The 26,830-nt window shown below is 49.1% G+C and overlaps 1 protein-coding gene across 12 annotated transcripts in view; it reads right to left on the reverse strand.

The window, feature by feature from the left end:
• NSD2 (nuclear receptor binding SET domain protein 2) overlaps nucleotides 1–26,830 on the reverse strand; it is a 98,891-nt gene that overhangs the window by 21,939 nt on the left and 50,122 nt on the right. For 9 of the 12 annotated variants that reach the window (XR_008997664.1, XM_057502045.1, XM_057502044.1 and 6 more), the window contains 8 exons: nucleotides 25,140–25,773; nucleotides 23,342–23,504; nucleotides 19,730–19,896; nucleotides 18,757–19,227; nucleotides 13,278–13,422; nucleotides 10,686–10,801; nucleotides 9,017–9,098; nucleotides 7,766–7,890 (listed from right to left, as the gene is read on the reverse strand). Coding sequence is in view for 11 of the 12 variants with exons in the window: in XM_057502045.1 (XP_057358028.1) it covers nucleotides 7,766–7,890; nucleotides 9,017–9,098; nucleotides 10,686–10,801; nucleotides 13,278–13,422; nucleotides 18,757–19,227; nucleotides 19,730–19,896; nucleotides 23,342–23,504; nucleotides 25,140–25,736 (1,866 nt within the window). In the remaining variant the exon portion in view is untranslated. Of the gene's footprint in view, nucleotides 1–31; nucleotides 5,444–7,765; nucleotides 7,891–9,016; nucleotides 9,099–10,685; nucleotides 10,802–13,277; nucleotides 13,423–18,756; nucleotides 19,228–19,729; nucleotides 19,897–23,341; nucleotides 23,505–25,139; nucleotides 25,774–26,830 lie in introns of those variants that run through there. The other 3 variants (XM_057502052.1, XM_057502054.1, XM_057502053.1) reach the window with 3 other exon arrangements.

Raw genomic sequence — 26,830 nt, forward strand, 5'->3', positions numbered from 1 at the left:
AGAAAGACAGAAAACACAGACCAGTCCTGGGTCAAAGGAAGGAACAGCACCTTTTATTTAAGATTTACAGAGAAAGTTACCACGTTTCCACTTGGAGATATTTCCTAATTAACAATGTTTTGAGGAGATAAAACACTGGGTACACATTTTTAATGGAAATAAAAGTGTTTGAGACACACATGAGGCTTGTTTCCTGATCAGGGTCTAAGATACACATACAGAACACAGACCTTACAACATTACAGTCTATGACACAGGTCGCAAGAGAGGCCAACGCTCACCCCAGGCCCTTCCCAGCAGCTGAGCAGACAACCAGCACACAGCCAGGGTCCAACAGCCCGCAAGAAGGGCTGTGCGGGCGCCCCACCGGCACGTGCGCCAGGGGACAGTACTTACTCGGAGACGCCGTATGTGACAGCGACATTCGCCCGTAGGGGCCCAACAGGCCCAAACCTCAGTCTACGGCATCTACGGGCTAGTCCGTATCCAACAGGATGCATTTGGAAAAAGAAACACGTGGTGACTGAACGGACACAGACTCCGTCAAGAACTCCCCCACTGCTTCCCGAGTCCACCACCACCACGCTTGGGCCCTGACCCCCAGCAGCTTGCTCCTGACCGCTCGGGGTCTCAGTCGGGAGATGCCCCCTGTACTCTAGTCAGCACGTGACAGTACCAGATGGACTGTCTGCCTGAGAAATGCATTACTCCAGGGGCTGGGAACGTGCAGCCTCCTTAGTGTGTTGACGGGGGACGAACAGGTGTGACCCAGGGGACATATGTGAGCCAAATTCTGGGAACGGTGTGGCCACACAGGTGACTCAGGCAGATCCCAGTCCTCCGTGCCGGGACTGGAAAGGTCCCCGTGCCTCCCCCAGTGTTACACATAGTGAACTTGTAAGTTTTTTTGACAAAGCAAATCCCTTCACAAGTTGAATACTACATTTTTGAAGTACAATTACAGACCTTAAACAAGAAATATTTCTATGAACCAACATTATTTTTGTTTAAGTTAACGCGTTAGTAAAGGAAAAAACAGATGGTGACCAGGAGAACTCTCACGCAGTATCTCGGATTCTCAGATGACAAGGATCCTATGCTCCGTGAATCAAATGAGCCTAAAGTCAAAAGATTAGCCTCCAACGGGTCTTGTAGGGTAAAAGCACAGTGAAATATTAGAGTGGAATTAAAGTGATCTTTCATTTAGTCATTTATCACCTGAAATACTACAGTTCACCTTGACTTTTATTAAGCGACCCTTCTAGGTGGCACAGACAGGAACCTTGCTAGCTGCCCCTAAATGCTAGGGCTGAGCCGAGTCACCGAGGACACACAGCCAGCTCACACACCCTCACTGTGCACCATGCCATCTCTAGCCTAGGTGTCTCCTGTGTCGTCCGACAGCCCAGAGGAGCTACAGGGTGGCTGCCACACAGTCAGGTCTTGTCACTGCTGCTCCAGATTGAGGCCAGCCCTTGTCACAGCTAAAAATAAGTCTCTGAAATGTCCTATCAAGCCCAGCTTTGTCCCAGCTGTGCCCTCTGCAATGGTATACCTCGGAGAGTGGGCCACAGAGGGGCCTGGGCCAGCCAGCTGCAAACTTTTAACAGGCTGTGCCCTGCCTGTGGTGGACTCGAAAACCAGCAAAGCTCTAGTTGTGGCTTCAGTGGCTTCCATTAGCTCCTGCAGCTGGGTCACCCCCACCACCCCGATCAGTCCTCAAAGAGACAACATGCCTGGTTAGCACACTGCACAGTAAGTATCTGCCAGAGAACTGTATGTGAAGCCCCATGGCTGCATGTAGGCCAGAGAACAGCTCTCACTGTAGAGTTAACACAGAACCCGCAGTTAGCAGGTGTCTCTCAAGACAAGGGCAACATGCCCCTCACCCGTTGGCTGCGGGGCAGGATGAACACACGTAATGGTCCCCCTGGATGACAGTCGGTTCTCCATTGCAGGTGAACCAATTGATGGTGGTTTCTAATATTCTAGGTTAGATAGCGAAATTACAGCATCAAAGTCAGTCTCACTGACCAAAAACCCTAAAATGTACACGAATCGGATTTCTGAAAACAAAACCTTAAAAGCCAATAAGAAGCCAGTAACAGATCAGAGAGCATGTTGAGAAAACTCTTCTGATAAGAGTGGTATTTGAATTCTTTTGGGAAGACTATAGATTCAAAATCTAAATGGAAAACAGAGGTTACATTCTCTGTTTTATAAATTTTAAAAACTGAGATGAAACTCTTGACTTTAAAAGCAAGAAACACTAGTTTTGCAGGCAGTCGGTCAGTAAAAACTGCCACGTAAACATCTCCCTGGCCGGCACCACCTTACACACGAGTGACTTAAAGGGGCCAGAGGATGGAGCAGGCCGGCTGAGAAGTGAAGCGAGACAGAAGCTGTGGGAGCGCGCCCAAGGCAGGGCGAGCCTGCTCCTCACCTGCCCTTCAGACCGGAGCCCTGGCCTCGCCCCCTTGGCCACGCGCAGTGTCACCAAGCCCTCTCCTCCTCCTACAGGACCACAGGCGCAGGTTTCCTTACAAGCGCTCGCGCTGCTGCATGGGGAAAGCCACAGCTCTGGGGTGGCCACACCCCACATCCACTCACATCGGACTTCGGGCCGAGAACTGGCTGGAGGAGGTTCTCTAGTTCATACCCACAGAGGCACGCTCTCCACACTGGGACGAGATCGCTTGTTTACAATCTCCTTTCCTTTGCATAACGTTTCTCAGACAGGCTCTTCGCTGCTGTCGGCGTTGCCCACCGTCGGGCAAATGCCAGCTCTGCCTGCCCTCCTCACACACCTTTGGTCACAAACTTGGGAGAGCAGGTCAGGGCCAAAGAGGCCAAGAGTAATGGACTGTATGGACGGTTTGGGCCAGTTTTCTCCATCCTTTCCTCTGGTGGATCCAGCTGCTCCCCAACTACATCAGCCTCTGGAAATGCCTGTCTCCCTGTCCCTAATCCCTGAGCACTCTGTTTAAACCTCCCCATGCTTCTGCATGAATTTTCTGAGAAAACCAGAGTCAAGACGCCTCTCAAGCCAGGACCCTCACAGATATCCTCTGGAAGCAGGCCCACCTCCCTTGGGGGGGTACACATAGTGCAGAGACACCCTTTGCCTTGAGCTCCTGGAACTCTGCTCAGGCTTCTTACTGGCTTTTAGGAACACCCTCTTAAGAGCACGGGTTATTTTCAGTTGGGAGGTGTATAAAATGCGACATATAGCAAGCATGTTGAGATACAACTATGCCCAAGGTCCTCCTCCCAAGCGCAGACAGACAGCTGGCGGCTTATGAAGTGGAGGCCCCCCAGGAGGCAGAGGGCCCTGCTCCCCGCCCTGCTCCAAGTTGCTCTCTTTTGGTGGCGAACTTCCACTCTTAGCACAGCTATGACCTAAGCTTTCATACCCTTAGGTACAGCTTCCTCCCTCACCAGCACAGACGTGGTATGTGCAGGATGGTTCTGAAGCCAGCCAATGGGGCAATGGCGCCACGTGCAGCATAAACTAAATGCACCACAACGGGCGGTTCAAATGTCATGACCCCAGAATGCATCCGTGTGACTTTGATCCCTTTAGGAAATGAAGGTTTCCATGTTAAATTAGTAGTTTGTGCTCTCAGCAAACTCCTGCTCATCCCTAAGCTCTTTCAGAACAGGTGCCTTTCCCACTCACCTTCCAGAAGCCGCAGTGGCCCTCTGACCACACTTCTCAGCCAGACTACTCCTGGGTTTGGAGCAGAGGGTCCTGCTCTCCCACGTGGGACTATGCTCTCTGCAGGACGCCCAGCAGGCCACCTGCCAATACCCCAGGGGACAACGCCTCTGAAGCGAGGAACACATATGACCTCAGAACTTGTCCACCTGATTGACCCATGGGCATGGCATTCAGTCACTTTGACAGCTGTCCCCTTCTTTACAGAGAGGAATGCACCAACCACATGCTGGAAACCGGCTGGCCACTCACTGAAATTCATCTGCAACAATCTCAAATAAAGTCTTAATTCTTGTCCAAAGTCAGGCTGGAGTCTTTACTTTGGGTGGCTGTTCCCTGCACTGGAGCCATGTTCATACTGCCTTTTGATTTAGTTAGTGGTTTTCTTTGAGCCCTAGCTTAGTCCTGAGCATCCCAGAACCGAGGACTAGGCCTGCCTGTGAGGCCATGTGCCCACTACACTCAGGCAGGGCTGCCCAGCCAGCCCTCAGCTTCAGGCCTGTACTTGAGCGTCACTCAAACCAGCCCAACATCTGCCACTTCTATGTTTATTTTATCCCCATGTGCATAGTGCAGTCAAGAGGACCACTTTTCATGCCAAAGCAAAATCTATATTTTTAGATAAAAATGGAATGATGGTGATTTTATTACTTTTATTGTTATAACCATTACTGTCACAACAGCAAACCACCAAGTCCTTGCAAGGCGCCAGGCACCTAAGTGTTTTACATGCGTCACATACTTCATGGTTTAGAACACAAGTACTAGTCATAAACTTCCATTAAAGGTAAAACACGTCTGAAGCATCTGCTGGGAAGGAGCCGAGCGCTGCCCGCAGGTAAGGTGACCAGCGCCTGCCTCTGCCCCCAAGGTCAGAAGGGTGCACAAGGCCTCTCCTCACTGCGCAGACATATGGACCTGGGACACGGTGCCAGGTAGGACCCAAGATCGAGACACTGAATACGATGGCTGATGTCCTACAAAAGCGACTGATGAGGCAGTTGGTGTAGATGACCAACTACGGTGTCCTCAGCACAGGTCACTGAGTCAAGAATTAAATGCTCACAATGGTCTCATAAATGGGATTCGCCCTACAAAGTTACCATATCTAGTGTCATAGTAAAACTGCTTAGTAAAAAAGACAGAATCCAGACTCTTCCTGCCTTTTGTGTTGGAAATTGGTCTCCTGTCTATAGCACTGAAGACATCCCGGCAGTGAGCGTTGCTGGCGAGCCTCCTTTAATGTGCCACTTGCTCTTTGTTTCTGGAGGTGCAGAAGCTGGCATCTCAGTAAGTTATGAGCCAGAGGAGGATGAAGCCCTTGGTGTGGCACTGTCGCAGGTCCGGGACAGCCCCCAGCTGAAGGGCATCCTTCCGACATGAGTCTACACTGAGCACTGGAATATGAATGTGTTTCTATTATGAGATGGATGTGGCTGGTTAAATGGCCTTGTTTAAGTATCTTACCTTGGTCTTAAAATTTGTTATGTTTTCTCCATTGTGTGTGTCTATTAATAGCAGTGCAAACAGACTACGCGTGTCCTCCACAGAGCAGCCACGACGGCGCCGTCATCGGTGTGCCATTGCGCCGCCGTGGCGGGCCTCGCGGAGCGTCCCACCACGCTAAGCGCGGTGCAGGGCAGCTGAGCTCAAGTCCAGCGTGACTGATGTGGGCTCCCATAAAAGCTGTTACCAGTGAAGGCGAAAAAGTAAGAATTTGCTCTACTGAGGGAACAAGAAACGAAGTTACAAAACACTTAAATCATACCGATTCCCTCAGAGGCCTCCATCATGCAGATGTGTGGCTGTCACCAATTCTCCTCACTAGTGGTAGAGGGCTAATGTAGTAAGTGATTATCACATAGAATTTAAACTACAACTTGACCTAAGGTGTCTTGAACACCAACCCTATGTAAATCCCTGCGGCACAAACACGCGAAGGCCATGGGGCTGGCTAAGGGCCCGCCAGCCCGACGGCATCCCCGTGATCACTAGCTCCCCGAGAACTGCACCAGCACTGCCCTCAGCCTCACGCGCTGTCAGGCAGTCGCCACGCTGTGTGCCATACATGCTGTAGGTGGGTGGTGCTTATGTGTGACAGCTAAGCCTTTCTGTTCACCCGAGTGGTTTCAGTGAGCAGCAACCCATGTGATTATAGCCTATAAAAATAAACTCTAATGGCAGATTTATACAAGCCACACAGAAGTGGCTTGAGAGAAAAGAATAGCTGCAGTGTTTACATACAAGGAGCTGAACACACACTACAGAATCTATGTATCACCTAAGAATGCAGGAAGGTGTGTAGGATTTTAATGCACTCAGTGTATACCATTAGTGTATTTAGTAACCTGTCCACTGCTGAGCTTCTAAAGAATTAAAAATCAATTAAGTCTAACGATTGTAAAATGTTTCATCCAAGTCTTCCCAAGTTCAGAGCAAAAGTGAAAGCCAGAGGATTGAACTCACCCTGGTCAAGATGAATGTCAGACCACCAGGCAGGCCTAAGACTGCGCTCACCTCCAGCCCGCCCGCCAGCCCTCTGGCACGCTGCTCTGAACCCAAGCCTTCACCACACATCAGGAGTGACTGACAAGATGTCAGTGGCCTGTGTGTTTTTCTTTCTATTTTATCTGACAACAGTATGAAAACTCAACTTAAATATGATGCAAGAAAAGCTCATTAAATATTTGAACAAAAAAGCCGGCTTAAGCAGAAGGGCCTATGGGACAGAAACTTTATTTTAGTATTCTTCGTTAGAGTTGCAGACCACCTTCCATTTGTTCGGATACTAATCTGAACTTGGACAAGAAAAAAAGGGAAAAGGAAAAATATTTTGTATAGACTTTGCCTTTCCTTCCATGTTTCAATGAGCTCCTAGAAGTTCAGTGAGGAATTCTCACTGCACTTTCCCGGCTGTGCCCAAATGCAGGCAGTGTTTCAGTGCCTACACATACCCAACTACACGCAGGCCCAGCCCCGCGCACAGGCAGCTCCCCACCTGCTGGGCTGCCTCGAGTCCCTGAGCAGGGCCCCGCTCAGTGAAGCGGAGTGGTGGAGACGCCGCCCTGCAGGGAGCCCACCCCTCGTCTAAGGGAGGTAGTGGCAAAGGCAGAGGGGCAGGAGGACCCGCCTCCTTCTGACCCACCAGGGTGAGGGTGCTACACACCCCTGCCTTACCACCTGTTCCAAAAAAGCCCCCGTTTAACATCTCCTCATAAAGAGTCTAAAAACAGGACTCATGTCTACGATGAGAAGAAGAGAATCACAGGGAACAAAAGAGCAAGAAATTAAAACATGGAAATAAGCCCCTCGGGTAGGTCACTGACATGGAGAACCCGAAACTCCCTCTGGACGGAACAGGGTCAGGTCCACATTCTGAGGCTGTTTTCATCGTGTTTTAGCAATGGCAAAGACTTAGCCTTGATGATGAAGCCAATGTCACGAGGCAATGGTGGTTAAGAGCCACAGACAGCTATTCTGCTATGCAAGTCTTGCAAACCCAGAAAATTGGACTTGTATTACATGGCAGTTCTGACTCACCTCAACAGTGAAGTATCTAAGAGTATGCCAGAATCTGAAGGACCCAGCCGTGGGCCCAAAGCCATAGAAGGCACGAGGGCATTCCTCCACGAGCCAGGGCCAGAGAGCCACAGAAACCCGGCAGAGTGTGTGAACCGTCCCTCGCCCCAGCCGGGTCAGTGCAGCGGCCAGAGGCAGCTCGACTGACGCAGTGTGTCGCCAGGCCTAGAGCACATTCACGGCCACGGGGGATCCCAGGGCAAGGGCTTTATGGAACACAACATTTTAGAGACAGAGTTCAAGGACAAGTAAACTGTATCAGTACTGAAGGATATCCACATACATTTATATGTACACTGTGTGTGTGTGCATTTATATTTGAAGTGCTCAAATAGACTAAAATTTATTGACTTATACATAGTTTAGAGAACCTAAAACTCCCCACATTTGTGGAGAATACCTTTACTCACACCCCAACTTAGGTGACTAGAGGCCCTCACAGCAACGCCAAGGTCATTATCACTTTACCTCATTCTCAGTTAAAGATGCAGAAGGAGATGAGCTTTTGCTAAACCCAAGAGTGGACGACGCTGCTGTGGATGCCCGATTCCGCTTCTTCAGTGGCTTGCACGCATCGGACAGATGTTTCGTTGCTGTAAAACAATTTTGGTTTATAAAGTTTGAAATCTTAAACCCTCAATCTCTTCACTGCTTTAAAATTACCCCTCTAATAAATGAAGTTCTAAAAAAGAATCTTCTGGGCTCCTTTGTTATACTAAGGGCTTAACTTTTTACTGTGGAAAACCTGAGCATAAAAGAAGGCAGATAAACTGTACAATGAACCCCAAAGCCACCCTGCCTGGTCCCCAGAGCCAATGACCTGGGGCCAGCACAGCTCCATCCTCACCTTGCTCCACATACCCCTGGCCAGGCCCTTCTGGAGCACATCCCCAACTTAGCATTTCACCCATAAAAAGTGTTTAGTACATATCTCTGAAACATATGGTTTCAGGTATAACCACAATATCATTACAAGGAACAACCCCTTTGTATCATCAAATATCCACTCAGTGCTCAAACTGCTCACAAATGTCTTTATTTTTAATAGTCTGTTCAAATGATTTTTAAAAACCAGTACAGCACCTTGTGCTAAACAAGGGAAACAACCATTTCTAATCTTCACTTACTTTTTCCCTTAAATTTTGTTTTCCTTTCTAATTAAGAGTTGGAGATGTTAAACTGTCTTTATTTAATAAACAATCAGACAGATACGTCAAAAAAAAAAAAGAAAGAAAGGTAAAAAGTAGCTTGGTTCCCTTTCATTGTTTCAACAGTTATTTTGCACAAATGCTTGAAGCTAGTTTCTTCAACATTTGAAATAGAAATAACTAGTCATTACTTTTACTTTTAGCTAATACACATGCAGATCAGATGTTGAAAAGTGGGGAAATTTACAACAATAATTGGCATCGAGAGAGAAGCCTGAACATCCCTGGCTTAAATCATTTTAGTGTAATTTTAAATTGAAAACAATAAAGCCAGGAACAATCTGTAGAAAGGTAACTTCAATAAAATTTAACTGAATCCCTAACACAACTACTTTGAAATGGTTTACTTTGCACAAGTCCCTCCTTCCCACCTTATTCTCCAGGTCTTAGCTTGACTGTGGGTCCCTCCGGGCCCCTGGGCCCCTCCCAGCCCAGCCTCCCAACCCCACCGGCCTGTCCTCCAGCCCTGCCCCGCCTGGAAGGTCCCACAAGGACAGCCCACCAACATTACCTGCCTGGCCCTTGGGCAAGGAGGCCGGCTCTGCTGCCTTGCAGGAGCTCATTCGGGCCATTCTGTCTGGGATCAACTCTCTCTGTTGTTAGAAACAAGGAAAAGGAGAACAAAGGAAATGAAGGGAAACTGACTGTGTGAACTCAAACAGGTTGCCCAAAGGCTGAGTTGCCACACAGCCTGCACTCTTCCCACCAGCAGAAGCCAGTGGCGTTCCTGGGGCCTGGCTCTCACCCGGCCAAGGCTCCCCAGGCAAGTCACCAGCAAGTCGTGATGCGGAAGACACTGCAAATGAGCCACGTCCAATATGCTTCCCAAGCTCCCGCTGAATGCAAAGTGGAAAGCGACCTGGAGGAAATCACCCCTGCTGCCCGAGAGGTTGCCAGTCAACTCAGAGTGGCCCTCATCACATCTGCCACCAACCCCCCCCATCACTGTACTGAGGGTTTCCAGCTGGGAGGTGCACCTTGGGTATGCCTCACAAGCAAAGGCTATTGATAAAGCACACTTCACAGATGAGAAAGAATGAACACAGAAAGATCACGAACACTGTCCGGTACTCAGAATCTGAGCAATGCAGCTGGAGGTGACCTCTCTCCAGTGCTCTGGGGTGGTACTGCCTTAGGGCCAACTGCCACCCCAGAGCCTGAGTTCTCGCACTCACCCCCGACCTGCATGGGCCCGTTAGGATGGTCACAGGCCCGAGGACAAGGTGAGAGGTACAGAGCACACAGAAAGGTTACGGTCACTGACAGAGTAGTCAAAGCATATCAGCAATCACACACTCTACGGCTCATTTAAGTTTATAAAAACCAAACCAGGGGAGATGCCGCTTCCCTTTTTATCCTAAGCTACTGGTTAGTAAAAAACATGTTTACCCAGCTACCAAATGGGAATTTTGCTATTTCCAATGTCCAAGGACACTGAAGTTTAAATTACTTATTTTAGGTAAATCATTCATACAAATATTTCAAAGCAACCAGTGTCAGTATGGCTGCCAGCAAAGAGCTGCTCAAACAGCAGGGGCCACAGAGGCTGCTCCCAGGTGGCTGCAGGTAACCCAAGGTGAGGTCGCCAACCTCACTGCTAGACACCAGCCCACCAGCGACCTCGCCAGACAGGTGCCCAGGAAGGATGCTCTGCAGGCCAGATCATGGGGTGGGCGGGCCATGCCTGCTCGTGGGAACTGTAAACAGGGCTTTCAAGAAATAAGACATACGATTTCAGTGTCCACATATTTACACTTCAGCAATATATGTGATTTATTTTCCATTCTTCAAAATAAAACAAGAAAAAGACCAATTTCTTAATTTAGATCAGTAAAAGACAGCAGGAAGCTTTACTCAAAATAAAAAATATACAACTACTCTGTGCAAACTCTTATAATAAAATAATAAATATAAACTCAGAATCTGTTTCAACTCTCAGCTGACAGAGTATCAGCAGTTTGCGCTGAAGTCCGGCAGGTAGGAACTTGCTCCCGCCTGCAGCCTCCTCCAGGGGTCCCAGGAGGAAAGCAGCCTCACTGCATCCAGAAGGACACCCCCTAAGCACCACCCGGGGAGAACTGAGAGGCAACCTCCCGTATCCCATCTGCAACCATTAGGGAGACAAGGCCACTGGGGTCACACAGCATCACCCCTCTGGCCAGATGAGCCTGGACAGTTACCTGCCGACCACGCTTGCCGGTCCTGAGCCTTTTCCGGGGTGTGTCCTCAGCCTCAGCGTCCTCTGTTGGGCCCTGTGTCCTCTTGCTGTGGCTTCTTCTCTTCCCATTTAAGTCACCTTGGAATGGAGGAACGGGGCATCACAAATGAAAACCATGCCAACAAGCAACTCCCAAGTGCTGAGCGCGAGCCACAGCGTTCCGTGTGCAAATCCAGCCCATGTGGGTGTCCCCTGTCCTGTGCATTTCCTAGACCTAAGGATTACAGATCAAATTTCTTTGCATTTTGCAAATTGCAAAGGAGCATTTCCTGTAACATCAAATAGTGGAAAATCCTTACTTAACGTGGAGATTATTATATTGGTATTTATTATATTTTAAGGTATAATAGCATTAACTTTAAATATACCCCATTCAACATATTAACATTCAAAGACTAGTGGAATTTAAGCGCACTTTAAAAATTATACACCTTGCTACTTTTTATACATTTCCTTAGAGAAAGTAGCACATTACACATTGGTACCTGAAATTAAGGGCTTTCTGCACATTTGCTTAACTGTGCCATGTGTTAGATGCACCCAGGAGCCACCAACTAATCCAAGACTTAAGGTGTCCAAACAGTATTGATACAAAAAAATGAGATGTAAGGTAACAGTGTAAATTCTAAAGAGATGATTCACTGAACATGCCAGTGTTTATTTCAAGTACAAATCCAGCATTTTCATCTGCATGGCTGCTCTACAAGGTTCAAGAACTTATTTCTGGAATGTCCATTGAGCATCTTGTAGGAGGGCGATGTCATTTTCTAGCCTCCCTGCCAGGTGGGGTGGAGTCAGGCACGATGTGTCCCTCAGAAGGTGTCACCCGGCCCGGGTTGACACACGCGATCAGGGCCTTGCCTCAGGTTGAGGCTGACACTAGAGAAGAGCTGAGCTGCCAGTTACAGACTGATCTGAGGCAGCCAGCCAGCAACCTTCCCTGAGCTCCAGCTTCTGGCCACAGCACTGTCAGCTGGCTGCAAGGGACACCAGGAAGTGGCCTGCAGAGCAAGGGCAGCAGGATCTGCCCAGCAACAGCCACCTGACTTGCCAGGACCTCAGTCGGGGTGCCCATCATTGGCACAGGTTCACTAAGCTACAGATGCCTGTGACAGTCCCCCAATGCCTCGTCCCCCCACAGGTGAGATGAAGTCATGGTCCTCCACATTAAGGGACACCACAGCAGAAAAAGACGGAAGTCATCTCACCACAAATAAGCAACATGGTGTATGCATCTGAATCCCTAACGCAGACGATGGGACAGCAGACACCACAGACATGGCCCGCCATCTTGGCTGGTAGCACGGGGGCCCTGGGAGGGAGGGGTAAAGGCCCGGAGGCAAGCACACACCTGACTCATACTCACCCTGTCATCCTCCTGCCCACTAAGCGTTCGGCGGCAGCAGTCCAAGCTGACAAAACGCGATACAATGACAGACCACTTATTTTTTTAGGGAAACCAGCTCACTTGTAAATAAGCTTGGCATTGAAAAGGGCCACTTTTCTAGATTTGGCATACTGGTGAAGCCTCTGGCAAACTTCTGCCTTTTAAGAAAACACATTGGTTCTAAACATCCTCACTCACTACTCAAGATCATAGTGTTTGCAACAAATACCGAGCAAACCAGACAGAATTCAGTATTAATATGACTAGATGGCTGATGTGGAGACCTAGATGGCCCTGAATCAAGATGAAAAAATGGAGAACAAAACAAAGAGGCCAGGCAGAAGGCGCTCCGAGCCACGCAGTGCTGCCCTAGAAGCACACACCACCGCACAGGGCTTGGGGAGCACCCAGGGCCTTGGCCATCCCTGAGTCTTGACACACTTTACATTTGGCCTCTGTAAACATTCTTTTGACGGACCTTGGGAGACATAGAATCCTTTTGTGTTTTAAACTGGCACTCAAATATGCCACCCTTATTTTTCCATTAAGAAAGTCAGTTTCCTACAACGTGTGCCAAGCGTGCACAGAGGACAAACACGACTGCTGTCCCAGTTCCCTCCAATGCTTCAGTGTTAAGTATCCTCCTCTCACCAATACCCAGAGCAAAGCAGCCCTTCCCAGGATGACACTCAGGTCAGTTCATGGTCTCCCTCTTCATCCAGCCGGTGCTGGAGCAAACTAACCAAGAATGGGTGCCCGGAGTCTGAGCCCCACTCCAGAGCTGAGCCCTGGGAGGAGCTGGTGCAGCCCTGGCTGGGGGGCAACCTCATGAGGGACACAGGCCTGATGTCTGACCCTACCATGTCCCATAAGCCTGGATCCAGAGACCACCCAGCCCCTCTTCATGTCCTCCCTCACAGCACCCACCAGCTGCAAAGGTTAGAGGGCCACTGCCCACAGGGCTGGCAGACCAGAGAGGCCACACCGAACACTCAGGACGAGTGAGGAGACGCAGATGGCAGCAATGCTTTATATGACCACATGCACTCTGGCTGCTGGCCCACCCCGAGTCAGAGCTGGGAAGGGCAGATGCTTCAGGATGGGATCTCAGTTTCTGTCCATGCACGGGCTGCCTAGCAGAGCACCCTAACACGGATGCATGTTTACCAGTGTCTTCTTCAGCCTGTGAAGAGGCCAGGAGGGCAAACTTCGTGTGGTAGCGCGCTCTCTGCTTCTCGCTGAGCATGCTCCACTGGGATCCAAGCAGTTCCTCGATCTCCTCACCTGAGGCATCTGGGTGCTCGGCAACTACCTGCAAACACAGGAAGGGTGTGAAGAGAGGGCCCGATGCCTGAAGCTCCTTTGGGTTTTTGTTTTGTTTTGCACAAAATTTAGAACTTGGCCCTTGAGAACTTGCCCATGGCATTTTCATTCATGTCATGGACACAGTCTATAGAGGCATCAAAGAAAACTAGTGCTTAATAGATGCCACAGCTCACTGAAAACTGAAGGAAAACACTGCTAACTGTATTTGTGTAAATGCAGAAAATGATAAACAGCTTCCCAGGAATTACTAGTGAGCTCCAAGTTTCTAGGCACCCTTGCAAACCAGCAGCAGGAGCCCAATGGAAACACCCCCTACAGACGGTGGGGTGAGGCCATGGCTCAACCTCCCACCAGCCGTGCACCTCTCCTCATCCTCCACATCCACACCCTGGATGCTAGTAAGTAGAGGTGGTATGCCAGGGAGCCTGCCCTCAACTGTCAGAGCCCAGGCCAGCACACCGGACAGCCATACTGCACGGCCAAGACAGAGAACCTCCCTGTGGCCCTCCCACCCCATGGGGCTGCCAGCATAGGGACCAGGAGCATGCTGGGAATGCAGAGTCCAGGCCCCACCCAAGACCTGCCTGCCACGGGCTGGCACAGGCCACCAGGAGATTCTGGGCACACTGAAGTGCTTGGCCTTGACTGTGCACTGTCATAACCTGGGGAGCTCTGAATCCTATGGCGCTCAAGTCCCACCCAAGATCACCCCAACTCAGCAAGCCTGGCATCAGTATTTCAAAGATTTCCCATGGGTTTCCTATGTGAACCAAGTTGAGGGTCATCCACAGGCAGCTGACTGTGGCTCTCAGGCTGATCTCAACTACCGCCTGTGTCTGTCCAGCCTGTGAACTACAATCGATTTTACATTTTTAAATGGTTGAGGGAAAATAACAGTATCTCATAGCACATAAAAGCTATAGGAGATTCAAGTATCAAGGTCCATGGAATTTTACTGGAAGTTAGCCATAGGCATCCATTTACATGTTTTCTATGGCTGTTTTCATGCTCTCACAGCAGAGCTGAGTAACTGTACAAGACCCCACTGCCGTCAGGCCTTTCAAAGAAGGCTGATTTGGAGCACCAGTCAGCACTTCTGTGGCCAGGCCTCAGGGTGGAATGCGGCTCTTCTGCTTAGCGCCTTTGTGAGCTTGGGTGAATGGAGGTGTGGTCTCCATTTCCCTGGTGGCACGGGGTGTTGCCTTCACCTGGTGGTGGTAAGGAATCAGTGGGTTAATGCTGGCTGGTTCCTATTACCACCTAAATCTACCACCTGCCTGCCAACACAGGTAATGCCTTGCCTGCAAATGCAGACAGACAGCTTTCCAGACAAGGTAAGTCCGCCCCATAGAAAGCCCTGGTCCCGCTGTGAGCCCATCCCAGGGACGTCCTCTGCAGTACCGTCCAGTGGGTGCTCTCACAGCCCCTTCTTGTCACTGTGTCCACTCCGTGCCTGCCTGGGCATCTCCAGCCCCTTGCATGCCAGCTCCCTCCTCTCAGCCTGGGGTGTCCGCCCACCTCCACAAGGGGCGAGCTCGCTGGCCCCAACACCCAAACGTCAGGGGTCATGGGCCTTTGCGTGGCACCAGTTCCTGTGCAGAGCTTCAGAGTCACAGGGCCCTGCCTTCTGCAACCATCTACCTGGAGACTCCTCAATTAGCAGATTCACTGAAGGACCTGCCACCCCCTCAGCCACCTGTCCGACTACAGTGTCCTCCATCGGCATCAATTGTAACAAGATTCCCAACCTTGTCGTCGGGCCAGACACCCAGATATCCCAGGGACCTCCCTTCCCCCCACTCCAAAACTCGAGCCAGTCTGGCCAGCTCCCCTCCCAAGTGGGCTTGTGCCCACCTCCTCCATCCAGATTGCCCCGTCCTGCCCAGCCACCTGCCCTGGCCACATTGCCACTTGGCGGTGCCCTCCTCAGCCCCAACCCAGCACCCACCCACTCCTCCTCCACCTCCATCACTCCTTTGGTAACGCCACGCATGAGCTCCACAATGAGCAGTCCCTGTGGGCTGAGGCCGGGGCCGGCTCAGCCTCCTCCCCAAGGCTGCCCAGCGGGGCCTCCTTGGAAGCTGCGGCCACAGTGTTGTTTTCATGTTCCTATTCCCTGTGCCACAGGCAGGAAGTAAAGCTAACAGAAGTGCCATGCCACCCTGCACCTACCCTCTGGGGGGTCTCCTGTTCATTTTCACCCCCCCCATATAATATGTGCTCCAGTGGGAGCAAGAAAGTACCTTCCGGCATCTTAGGCAACAAATCAATGACCGCTCCTTAAGGCCTCTAGAGGGCTGCATAATGGAACAGGACAACAGCTCCAAGTCCCAAATGCACACCCGTGTGCATCGCACATGCAAAGTTAGGGGCAGGTCCCCCTTCTACTTGCTTGTATCACCTCGCTGGTAAAGGAGAGTGACTTACATCTCAGATCAGTTTAGTCAGCTATAAGACACAGAGAAATTTATGCCAACCTCAAAAGGGTTTTATAAAAACTGAACACAATTTTTCACAATAACATACTGACAATGTATCTGATGTGCTGATCAGCACTCAACAGTGGCTAGTTCTGTATGTTTAATAAACTATTTCAGACGTACAAAAACACACAGGGAACCAAATACCACAAGTCCAAACAGCTGACTAAAACAGTACCCGTACAGAGAGCCTCTATCCCTCAGAAACCATGCCCTTACCTGATGCATGCACATCTTTTGAAGCTTCGTGCCACCCTTTGACTTCAGGAAGAATGCTGGGGTGCCCAGCTAAGAGGGCCCCCTCATACTTGTGCCTCGCGGCTGAACAGTGCTGGCCAGGGTAGCTGACACAGTGTGTAAGCGGCAGCACATGACTCCCAAGTCTAGGACTTCTGTAAAAGACATCGCGAGGGAGGCCGCTGTGGGCAAGCAGGGCATGGTCCCTAACAAAGAACCGGCTCTTCACTGCCCTGTTTGGTTGCCGCGTTCAGCAGGCCCTCAGGGGCAGCATGGTGCAGTGGGCCCCGGAGCAGCACACGGAGCCCCTGAGAGCTGTGCTGGGAGCCTCTGGGGCTGCGGGGTGGCGGCAGCCTCCGGAGTGACAGGCTTCTCCTTATTCTTGGCACATTTCTTAGTGCTGGAAGGGCCATCTGAGAGCAACTGGAGGCCCCCAAAGCAAAAACAATGGTGGTCTTTGGAAATACCCACTCTTTCTTAATTTCAAATGAGTGGAGAGACCACAGAGAAACAGACTAGAAGCAGGCTGGTATGTGGCTAGGTGGCCCTCATCAGTCAGGGCCCAGGCCTGCCTCCAAGGGTGATAGCCGCTGCTGCTCAGCAAGTGCAACGGAGGTCTGGCTGCCCCCACCGGCAGGCCCCATGTGGCCCTGCTCAGTGCTCTGGACCACTTCAAAGCCAGTGGTGGCCCAGCTCCCCCACCATCTCAGCACCCATGCCTGCACAGCCACAGTCCCTCTTTCTGGATGGATGTAGGTGGACAGGTGGGTAAGACTGAAGAGTGGGCGTGCTGCCCTTTCCAGACTTCATGTGCACCGCGGTACATGCACACACTCAACAACATGTCCTCCTGGGCCTCCGGCGAGCCCACTGTGCCTGCTGTCCAAGGCACACCACAGCCTGTCACTCCATTGCTGGCCTTTCAGCTCTGAGCATCATGCAGCCTCCTGGGCCATGAGGGGAAATACCTAGGAGGGACCTCACACAACGAAAAGGTGGTATATGGCTTCAATCTCACCAGGTATTGCCAAATTTCTCTGGAAACCCAGTGTAAGAAACGGCCCCCCACCAGCCCAGATGGGGCTCCCCACCAACACTCATAGCCTCGAGCCCCAGGCACTGGGGCCAGACCTGGAGACCACAGAGCACTGAGTGCCACACACCCAGGGTGGCCCGGGGCCCACCCAGCCGGCCTGCAGCCCTTTCCCTACGCCTCTGCGCCTGGGGGTCTGCTCCTGGGTGCTGTCACTACCTGGAACACCCCCAACACAAATGGCTCCATTTTCAAGAACAGGACTTCCTATGTGCTGAGACAAGTTCTCAGGCTGAGCTTCTCTTCAAACGGGATTGCTAGTGTTCACTACAAAGAGCAAAGAAATTCCTGTTGGGGGTTTATTAGAGTTATACTGAATTTATGGTTTACTATGAGGGAACGGACAACTTCAACTTCAGAATACTGAGCCTCCCTGCATATGAACATGTTGTCCTTACTTAGGTCCTGCTAGAACACCAGTTACTTTTCTCCAATATGATTGTTATATTTATTCCTCAGTTCCTACTACTTTTATTGTTACCATAAATGGTATCTTTTTTAGTATTATTCTCCTTTGTTGCTCCTTCTGTATACTGATCTTATAATTGCCAGTCCCAGTGAACTTATTACTTCTAAAGATCTTCTGTAGATTCTCGAGTTTTCTACATAGCCCTCCACAAACAATGACAACTGTATTTCTTCCTTTATGATTATGCCTTTTTTATTTCTTTTTCTTATCTTACTGCACTGGTTAGTAGTTTCACTATAACATTTAATATAAGTAGTGACAGAAAGGCAGCCTCTCTTCATCATTGTTTTAACAAGAATGCTTCTACAGTTTCATTAATAAGTATGATGCTTGCTGGAAGTTTCTGTTAGACATAACAGATTAAGGAAATTTCCTTCTAATCTTGGCTTGGTAATGTATCGAATGCCTTCTCTCCATCTACAGAGATGATCATTTAATCTGTGACAGAGTGAATCACAATAGATTTTCTAATGTCACACCACCCTTACGTTCCTGAGAAAAGCCCCCTCGCTTCAAGTAATAGTGAACACAACCAAAACTGAGAGCCAAACCCCTTCAGTTCTTGACAATAGAAGCCTTTAAAATGTGCTAACAGATTATGGATTCTGTGAAAACAAGAAAATTACAAATGTTTTCATCACTGACATATTAGTCTTTTAAACATCATGGAAATAAGTGCTTAATGCATTCAGTGCTGTAGACACAGGTTTTGAATGTGTGTATGCCCCGTCCTGGCATCTACAGAACAGGGCCATAGAAAGATGCTAAGCCAGGCTGGATTTTAAGAGTATGGCCTAGTTTCTCACAAAGGGCAGCTCCATGAAGCCCACTCCCATCTACACTGGGAGGAATGTCTTAGCAATCCAGAGCACACAGGTAAGTGCCATTCCCTAATAACACATACTTATGAGATCTAAAACCCACATGAGGCGCACTGCAGCCTGCCGAGAAACAGCTGATTTCTGCACTGCAGGTTGTCCCTCAAATTCAGGAACTCCCCAGCATCTCAACACCACAGCCAAGGACCTGCTGGATACCCACCTCGTCCCTATGCTTTTGACAGAAGACCAGAAACCGAGATGCCGCATCCCCTTTCCTGCTTCGAGGGGTGGAGGCTGTGGCCTTCTTCCTCCCAGGATGAGACGCTAGCCCTCTCTTGGGTTCAGCCTCTGCCATCTTTTGAGGACAAGTCCCAGGGTCACCTTCTCGGTTTTCAGCAACGCTACACAGCTTGGCTCTCCTCCTCCTCTTGACAGGAACGACCTCTTCCCTCATGGACTTGGGGTCACCGGCAGCTTCTTCAGTGGCTCCTGAGGACCCCACTTCTCCCAGAGACTCCACAGCAATGCCTGCCTCCTGAGCTGCACGAGGGTTGAGATGAAGCTGGTCGCCCACATAGAGGAAGGTGAACTTGGCTTTCCGCTCCTCCACCGGCAGGCTTGCGGCTTCTTCCGCTTGAGCGAGGCCCATCTTCCACTGGGCCCTCAGTCTCCCTGAAATAGGTTTCAACAGCTGAAAAGAAAAACATAGGACATTATAAGTTTAATTATACAAATTTTAAAAGCCCACTTTAAAGGATACTTTTAGAATTGTTAATTTAGCAACCAAAATTATCAAAGCCAATTAACTTGAAAGTTTTAGACAGAATTCAGCCCAATATAATAACTGTTTCTTTAAACTAGAAATTGATTCCAGTCACATTTAACTAATGTCATATACATATGTAATGTATGGCATATTAATATATTAATATTATATACTACTTATATATAGAAAGGAAAATTAAAATTATAAGATAAATGATTTCTGGGAGTCAGCAAATGAGTAAAAAGAAACAGTATGTCTCTAAAGATGCTTGTCCTATTTACAATACAGCATACTTGGGTAAAAGCACACAGTGACAGACATTAGCAGCCATTGCAATAGTTCAAGCAACCATCAAGTTTAACACAAAATAATTAAGAATAAAAATTAAAGTTTTTGTATAAAATTGTACATAAGGAACATAGATCACCTTAATTTTCTCAGCTTTCGTGGGTGCCTGCTTGGCACTTTCTTGGCATAGCTTTTCAAACTGTCCTTCTCCCTCAAAAGCTACAAGGCTCTTCTCGAATATCCATGCTCTTTCCGGGGCATCACCAAAGAACTGCACGTGATACTGGCGCGCACTCTTTTTCTGACCTAGTTTTTAAAATAAAACATTTAAACTTTAAAGTTGAAGTTGGGATGGAATCAGACAAATCTATTAATAATTACTGGTAGGGAGCTGGGGCTGCTTTTAAGTTGTTTTACTTGGTGCTGTTTGAGTCTGTTAACCTCAGAATAAATCCTACCACTTTCATCCCCACTACACCCCACGCCAGAGGGAAGCGTGCATGACAGACTCAGGTCAGGTTCCAGGCCACTGGGAAAGTAGGCTGACCAAATGCACTCCTTCCTCCCCTCCCTTCCAAGATCCACCTAAAAAGGCACCAAACTAAGATGAGAGAGGCCATCAGCAAAAGGACCGTCCAAGAGCGAGGGGATGAAGCAGCAGTGCAGGGGAATCCTGGTGTCAGATGGCCCAGGTTCCGATCCCAGCCCCACCACAGACCAGCTGGGTGACCTTGTGCTGGCGACTCACCCTGTGCTCAGAGTGGGGCTAGGGACACTGACGACCTCTGGGTCAATAACCCAAGAAATGAGAAAGCCAGATTACCTGTTATGTTTTTAGAAAATGCTGGGATTTAGAAATAAAGTAATGAGGGTTGGGTTCCCTTTTATAATTTAGAGAAAGTGACAACAAGAGTTGATTACTAGTGAAAGTGATTACTAGGAAAGACTAGCAGGATCCAGGTGTGCCAGGGAAATGGTAAAGCTCCCAGATACAACAGAATCCAGCTTTCTTCATAGTATTATGTCTAAAATGCACATTTATCTCCCATTTCCAACTTAAAGTATCAGGCCTCAAAGCTGCTAGTCCATCTGGGTGCCCTGGTAGACAGTAGCCAAGTTCTTCTGCTATGTCACAAAAATGCTTACATTAAGACTTTCATTAACTTAGATTTTCAAAGGAAATTTGAACTTTCAAAAGAATCTAGATTGAGCTGCAGTTTATGAGTTGTGGTCCCTTCTGAACATATATTATACTTCAATTTTAATGTAAGTGCATTACTAAGATCCAGGTTCAAGCACATCTACAAATCCCAAGCTTGAACATAAAAAGAAGTACACATGCCCAAAAATAAAGAAAGAGAACTTGGGTAGGAATCAGGTTAAGGTGAAAGTTCCATCTTATGGGGAAAAAAGGTGCCTGCTTCACAGACCCCACGCTCAGCCAGCTCCATCTGAGAAGCAATCCTTTCTTTATGGCTGTCCTTCCCCAGCCAGGAGGCCGAAGCTCCCAAGCATGCCCACCCTCACCGCCTCATCCCCATCAAGGGAATGTCACACGCCAAGTGCTGGGGAGTCATGAATGGACCAGGAACACCACCTGGACCAGGTCTCAGCACTGCCTGGAGCCTGCCTCATACTCCCAGTGAGTTCTCCATCTCCCACAGCAGACGGAGATACCCACATCTGGGCTTCCACATGGCATTCTCTACTGAAAAGATGTAGGATTCCTCCAAGAAATGGCTGATTTCAGGACTGAGGCAAACAAGGCCCAAAATGGGCCTGGAGTATCTGGCTGGGCCACCTGTGAGGAACTGCTCCAAGGCTAATGGAGCCATGTCAAAAGAACACGTCAAGCTGGAGACGATTTGAGCATTAAAGAGCACGGACTAGAATAAAAAACTAATTTTTAGGAGCTAATGTCCACAGAGAAATACCAGCTACTTAAACACAGGAAGTGTGGTAACAGTGGATAGTTACCATTTTACAAGCCAGTGGGTCATCGTGAAGTGCCAACACCAGCACAGGTTGTCAGGGAACCGATGTCCGAGCATGGCCCCATGCCACTCACTAGTGCCAAAAAGGGACCGTGCCTTCACTGGGACATGGGACAGCCGACATCAGGAGCCCCTGATGTGCTCCGCTGTCACCCTGGCTTCTCGTAAGCTCCTCTGGCCCCTAGCTTCTCAAAGGCCATCCGAGGGCCCTTCCTGCTTGAGGAGTACACCCTGCCTCTCTTCCTGCTGCAGCATTTCAAACGCATCGTCATCATCTTCTAAAGTTGATCTGCCTGTGATTGCAAGGGCTCCCTCCCCTGCACCCCAAATCAGTTCCCAAGAAGGACATTGTGGTCACTGCACCTCTTCTTCCTGCAAGGTCTTCAGTGAGGAGCCCAGTCTGAGCCGCTTCCCACACTAACACCTGCCTGATACTCCTGCCTGGCTCTGGACCTGATCCTGAGAGACCAGAGCAGTCGAGAATGTGGCTGGGGGCAGGGAGGGCTGCTCTAGATTGTGGGAAACTCAAAGGGCATGAGGGTCCCCAAGCGCCGGAGGTAATCAGAGTGGGATGTGGCAGGCATGAGGGAGACACCAGCAGCCACTGGGAGAATCTACACAAGGACCACTCTGATGGTGAACAGTCCTGATGTGATAAGTGCCTCCCAGAGTGTGGCTGGGAAGCGGTCAATAAGGAAGCTGTCCTTCCTCTCAGAGGATCCCAATGGGCACTAAGTTGCTCAGATTCAACTCTGTGCTCACCTTCCTCAAATTAAATTCAAACTTGAGGACAATTTTCCAGGAGAATCTCAAACCAACAGATGTCTTGAATTTTTTCCTCCAAAATACAAGTTTTTATTTGTTTTATTAGTTATCCAATTATTATTTAAATTAGCATCTGCTCTAATCTGTATCTACAGCATATTACATTCTTAAAATGTTCTTCAACTGTTCAATGTACCAATTTATATTCCCAAGTTTCATGACACCAAAGATAAATCCAGTATGTTTCCTTTTTCCCACAGGCCTAAAAAATAAGCTGGGACATTTTTGTAATTCAAAAGTTAGTATAAAATACTATTTCTGAAAATTATGTTGAGATAAGCAATCAAATGTATATCTAAATAATAAAAATTATATATCATAAAACCTGAAAAGCAATACAAGGCAAAGACCATTTCTCCTTTAATACTAATTCTATCAAATAAAGTATGTATCTGTGTTGGATAAAAAAAAACAAATGGCAATGTGTCACATCTGAATCAATTACTAAGTTCAGGTTAAGTGGGAAAAATGAACCACAGTAAACTCAACAACAAAGAAACAAACTCGATTCAAAAATAGGCAAAGGACTTGAATAGACATTTCTCCAGAGCAAACATGAAAGGATGCTCAGAACTGATCATCTGGGAAATGCACACCAAGGCCACAGAAAGGAGACAGGCAGTCATCAGTGGGGACCAGGAGCAGGGGACAAGGGGTGAGTGTTTAGGGGGACATTTAGATTCACGAGATGAGCGCATCTGAGGAGGGGTGGGAGGATGGCTGCACAGCAATCAATGTCAATGTGCTGGACACCTGTGACCAGTGCACCTAGAAACAGCTAAGATGGTCAATTATACGTGTATTTTACCACAATAAAAAGAGGAAAAAAGGACCGACAGTAGGATTATTTAAGGAAGAAGAGTAAGAAAGAAACTGGGGAATTAAGAAAGATAAAGTGTGGAAGAGATGGGAACAGCCCAGAAGCGCAGTACCTTTAAGTTTGGTGTGGCTGTGGAGGAGAGGGTCAGCAGAGACCATGCATGGCCACCAAGGGTAGCCAGACACTTTGGACCACACCAGATCGCCAACACTGTACTTCAGCAGGTGGTCTTTGTCTCTGCTGGAATTTGGACAGGACTCTTTCTTAGCTGGAATCTGAAAATGAACAACAAAAGACATACACATAAGTGTCCATCAGTAGATGAATGGATAAAGAAGAGGTGGTACATATACACAATGGAATATTATTCAGCCATAAGAAGAAAAAAATCCTACCATTTGCAACAACATGGATGGAGCTAGAGGGTATTATGCTCAGTGAAATAAGCCAGGCAGAGAAAGACAAGTGCCAAATGATTTCACTCATATTTGAAATATAAGAACAAAGAAAAAACTGAAGGAACAAAACAGCAGCAGAATCACAGAACCCAAGAATGGACTAACAGTTACCAAAGGGAAAGGGACTGGGGAGGATGGGAGGGAAGAGAGGGATAAGGGCGGGGAAAATGAAAGGGGGCATTACGATTAGCATGTATAATGTGTGGGGGGGGCACGGGGAGGGCTGCGCAACACAGAGAAGACAAGTAGTGATTCTACAGCATCTCACTACGCTGATGGACACTGACTGTAATGGCGGGGGGGACTTGGTGATGGGGGGAGTCTAGTAAACATAATGTTCCTCATGTAATTGTAGATTAATTATAACAAAATAAAAAATAGTTAATTAATTTAAAAAAGACATATACAAACACACCCAACGGGCACCCCTAGGCTGGCCTCCTGAAGACCTCACCGTTGTGAATGTGGTGGCAAGAGCTACCCAAAAAAAATTTTTAAACCCTTAAAATCTTCATTATTTTAACAATTTCAAGGGAATTCTGGCTGTTTCCCCTGTCAATGGAAATTGTAAATGAAAATTCCCAACTACAGTTTTAAACTAAATATTCCAAACTCAGTCATGATACCAACCCAAACTGGTTTCAGGCAGTGGGCCTGAGCTTCCACTCAAGACCGGAAGACGCCTTCTGGACCCTGCTGGCCTAGACTGTCAGGACCTGGGTGGACAGAGGGCTGCACAGCGCCCCAAGCACCTCCTCCCAAGGCTAGTCCTCCCTGGTGTGTTACACAGCTTGCACTCATCTAAGCAGTGGGCCATGCTGAGTGTCACTTTAAGACATGGTGACACAAACCACCATGTTCCTTCCTCGTAAACTAGGGTTCTCCACCCTGCGTTCGGTGAGTACACACTTGTTCACATGTGTGCAGGTGCTGGGCTCTGTGCTAGAAAGCAAGAATGGGAAGGTGGGAGCCACAGCTCCATTCCCCCCAGAGGCGGACCACCTGCTGGGCCACCTGGCGAGGGGGTGGTGAGGGGCCTGCGCACTCTGTGGGAAGGGCCTGCGCCACACCGCACTGCCTCCCCCCAAGATCCTAGTGCGCCTCCATTGAGCATAATCAGGCTAAAGATGGCTTTGCAGGGGGGATCCCTGAGGGTTAAAGGCTGGGCTCTGGAACTGGCTGGGCCTAGGTTCAGAGGCCAGTTTTACCTTCAGAAGAACCTCCTTCAGCCATTTAAGTCCCGAGCTCTTAGCCTCTCTGGCCTCACGGCTGGCTCTCAGGCCAAGCTGGGGCTCCCATCAGTGTGCCCAGGCCCAGGTGGAGAGCAGAGGCCCGGTGGCCTGTCCCGCCTTCCAGCCGCCCCATGCCCCGCACCGGAAAGTGTCCTCACTGGGGTCCCGTGCTCAGGAGCTGCCACTTTGCCCTGCCCGACCCGACAGAATCCTCAGATACCTTCCTGTCTTCGGGACTGGAGATCTGGGACACCAGAGCCGCTTCAACAAGGCCCTGCTCCAAAAGGGAGTCGTACTTTATGCTTCTCTTCCTGCTCCTCCTCGCCTTGTTTGCTGGTGTTTGCCCATTTTCTCCATGCTGGGACATGGCAGCAGCACCGTCACCACAGATGGAAGACTCAAAGAGAGGTTTTCCATTCATGTACGTTTTGGTGATCTTCAGCTTAATTTCTGGAGAGCCATTTTTGATAGGGGTGGTGTTAGGTGGCGTCCCAATTCCTTTCATTTCCTGGGACTCAAAACGCAATTTGGCATCATGAGCACCAGGTTCTCCATTAAATACACGAGAGGTTAGATCTTTTAGCTTCTCAGCAGGGATAAAGGGAAGCGCGTCATGGCCATTAAATTTCTGCATGACCCCCTCCTGCAGACTGGTAGAAAGCTGGGCCTTACTGAGGAACACAGAACATTCGCGATTCACTTCACAGTTCGGAGTCTTTCCATTTGTATTGCCAAGGATTTCTGGTGCCTGCTTCATCCTTATGCACTTTACAACTTTCTGAACAGAAACAGGACTTTTTTTGAAGCTAAATTCCATTCAGCCCGGATGCTTCTGTTCTTAGAACACTACAGTACTAGAGAAAAAAAAAAGAAACATATTAGATTCAAGTATGCCAACACCCCTACAACTTTGCATGTTTTGTGGGGATTTTTTTTAGAGAATTTATGATGTTTTCTTTAAGGATTAGGTCCTATTAGAAAGAGGCAGTTCTAATATCACTAAACAACAGAGTCAAAGAATGATAAAGCTGAAAGGAAAGGGACAGGAATACTTCTTCAGGGGGAAGCTAAATCACGCACACCTCACTCAGAGCACCACCTGTGCACGTGCCCAAGGCAGCTGACAAAGCCAGGCCTTGCGGGAAAAGGCCAAGGGGAAGGGTTCAGAAACAAAGCCAGCAGCCACTCCTGTCACAGCTGAGGACTACCAGGCAGAAGGTCAGCAACATGCCCAAGGTCATTGGTCAGCAAAGCTTAAAACCTGATCTTCCAATGCCTGCCACCGCATTAGTTCCAGAATGATGGAGGGAGGAGTGGCAAAAAGCTGAGTCAGAACATGCAGGCACCCGGAGGCGGCTCTGGTCCATGCTGGGGCTGACACTGTCCCCCACACCCACCCTCCCCCAGGCTCAGGTGAAACGCATGCGGCCAGGAGCGCTGCAGTAGCTGCTGTCACCTGCAGACTGCCTGGCAGAGCGGCATGGCTGAGCCACAGCGCATACTGGCAGCTTGCCACGCTGGTCCCGTGAGGCCCAGGTGTAGAGGGAGCAGTTTTAGGAAGTTTCACCCTCTGGCTGTATGTGGCAATTGGGGTCTACAGTCCCCAGCTCAGGACACCCAGAAAAGCACCGGAACCCCAAGGGGCGGCTAGGAACAAGGTCCAGGCAGGCACCAAGAGTGCACCTGACGGCCCCCAGTGAGACTCTGAGAAGGGCAGCCAACAGCTTCAGGGGAGGAGCTAAGAACAAGGAGCAGAGATGCCCACAAGGCCCAGCAGCTCCCAAATGAGGCCATTCTGCTCCACGGGGGCACTGAGCACCATCTAGGAACCTGATGGCCACCACTCAGGGGCTGCTGACATCTACTGCACAGGGTCAAGGTGGCCACTGAACACCCCTCAATGCACAGGAT

The sequence above is a fragment of the Manis pentadactyla genome, chromosome 5 (assembly GCF_030020395.1).
Source record: "Manis pentadactyla isolate mManPen7 chromosome 5, mManPen7.hap1, whole genome shotgun sequence".
In the NCBI taxonomy this organism is placed as follows: domain Eukaryota; kingdom Metazoa; phylum Chordata; class Mammalia; order Pholidota; family Manidae; genus Manis; species Manis pentadactyla.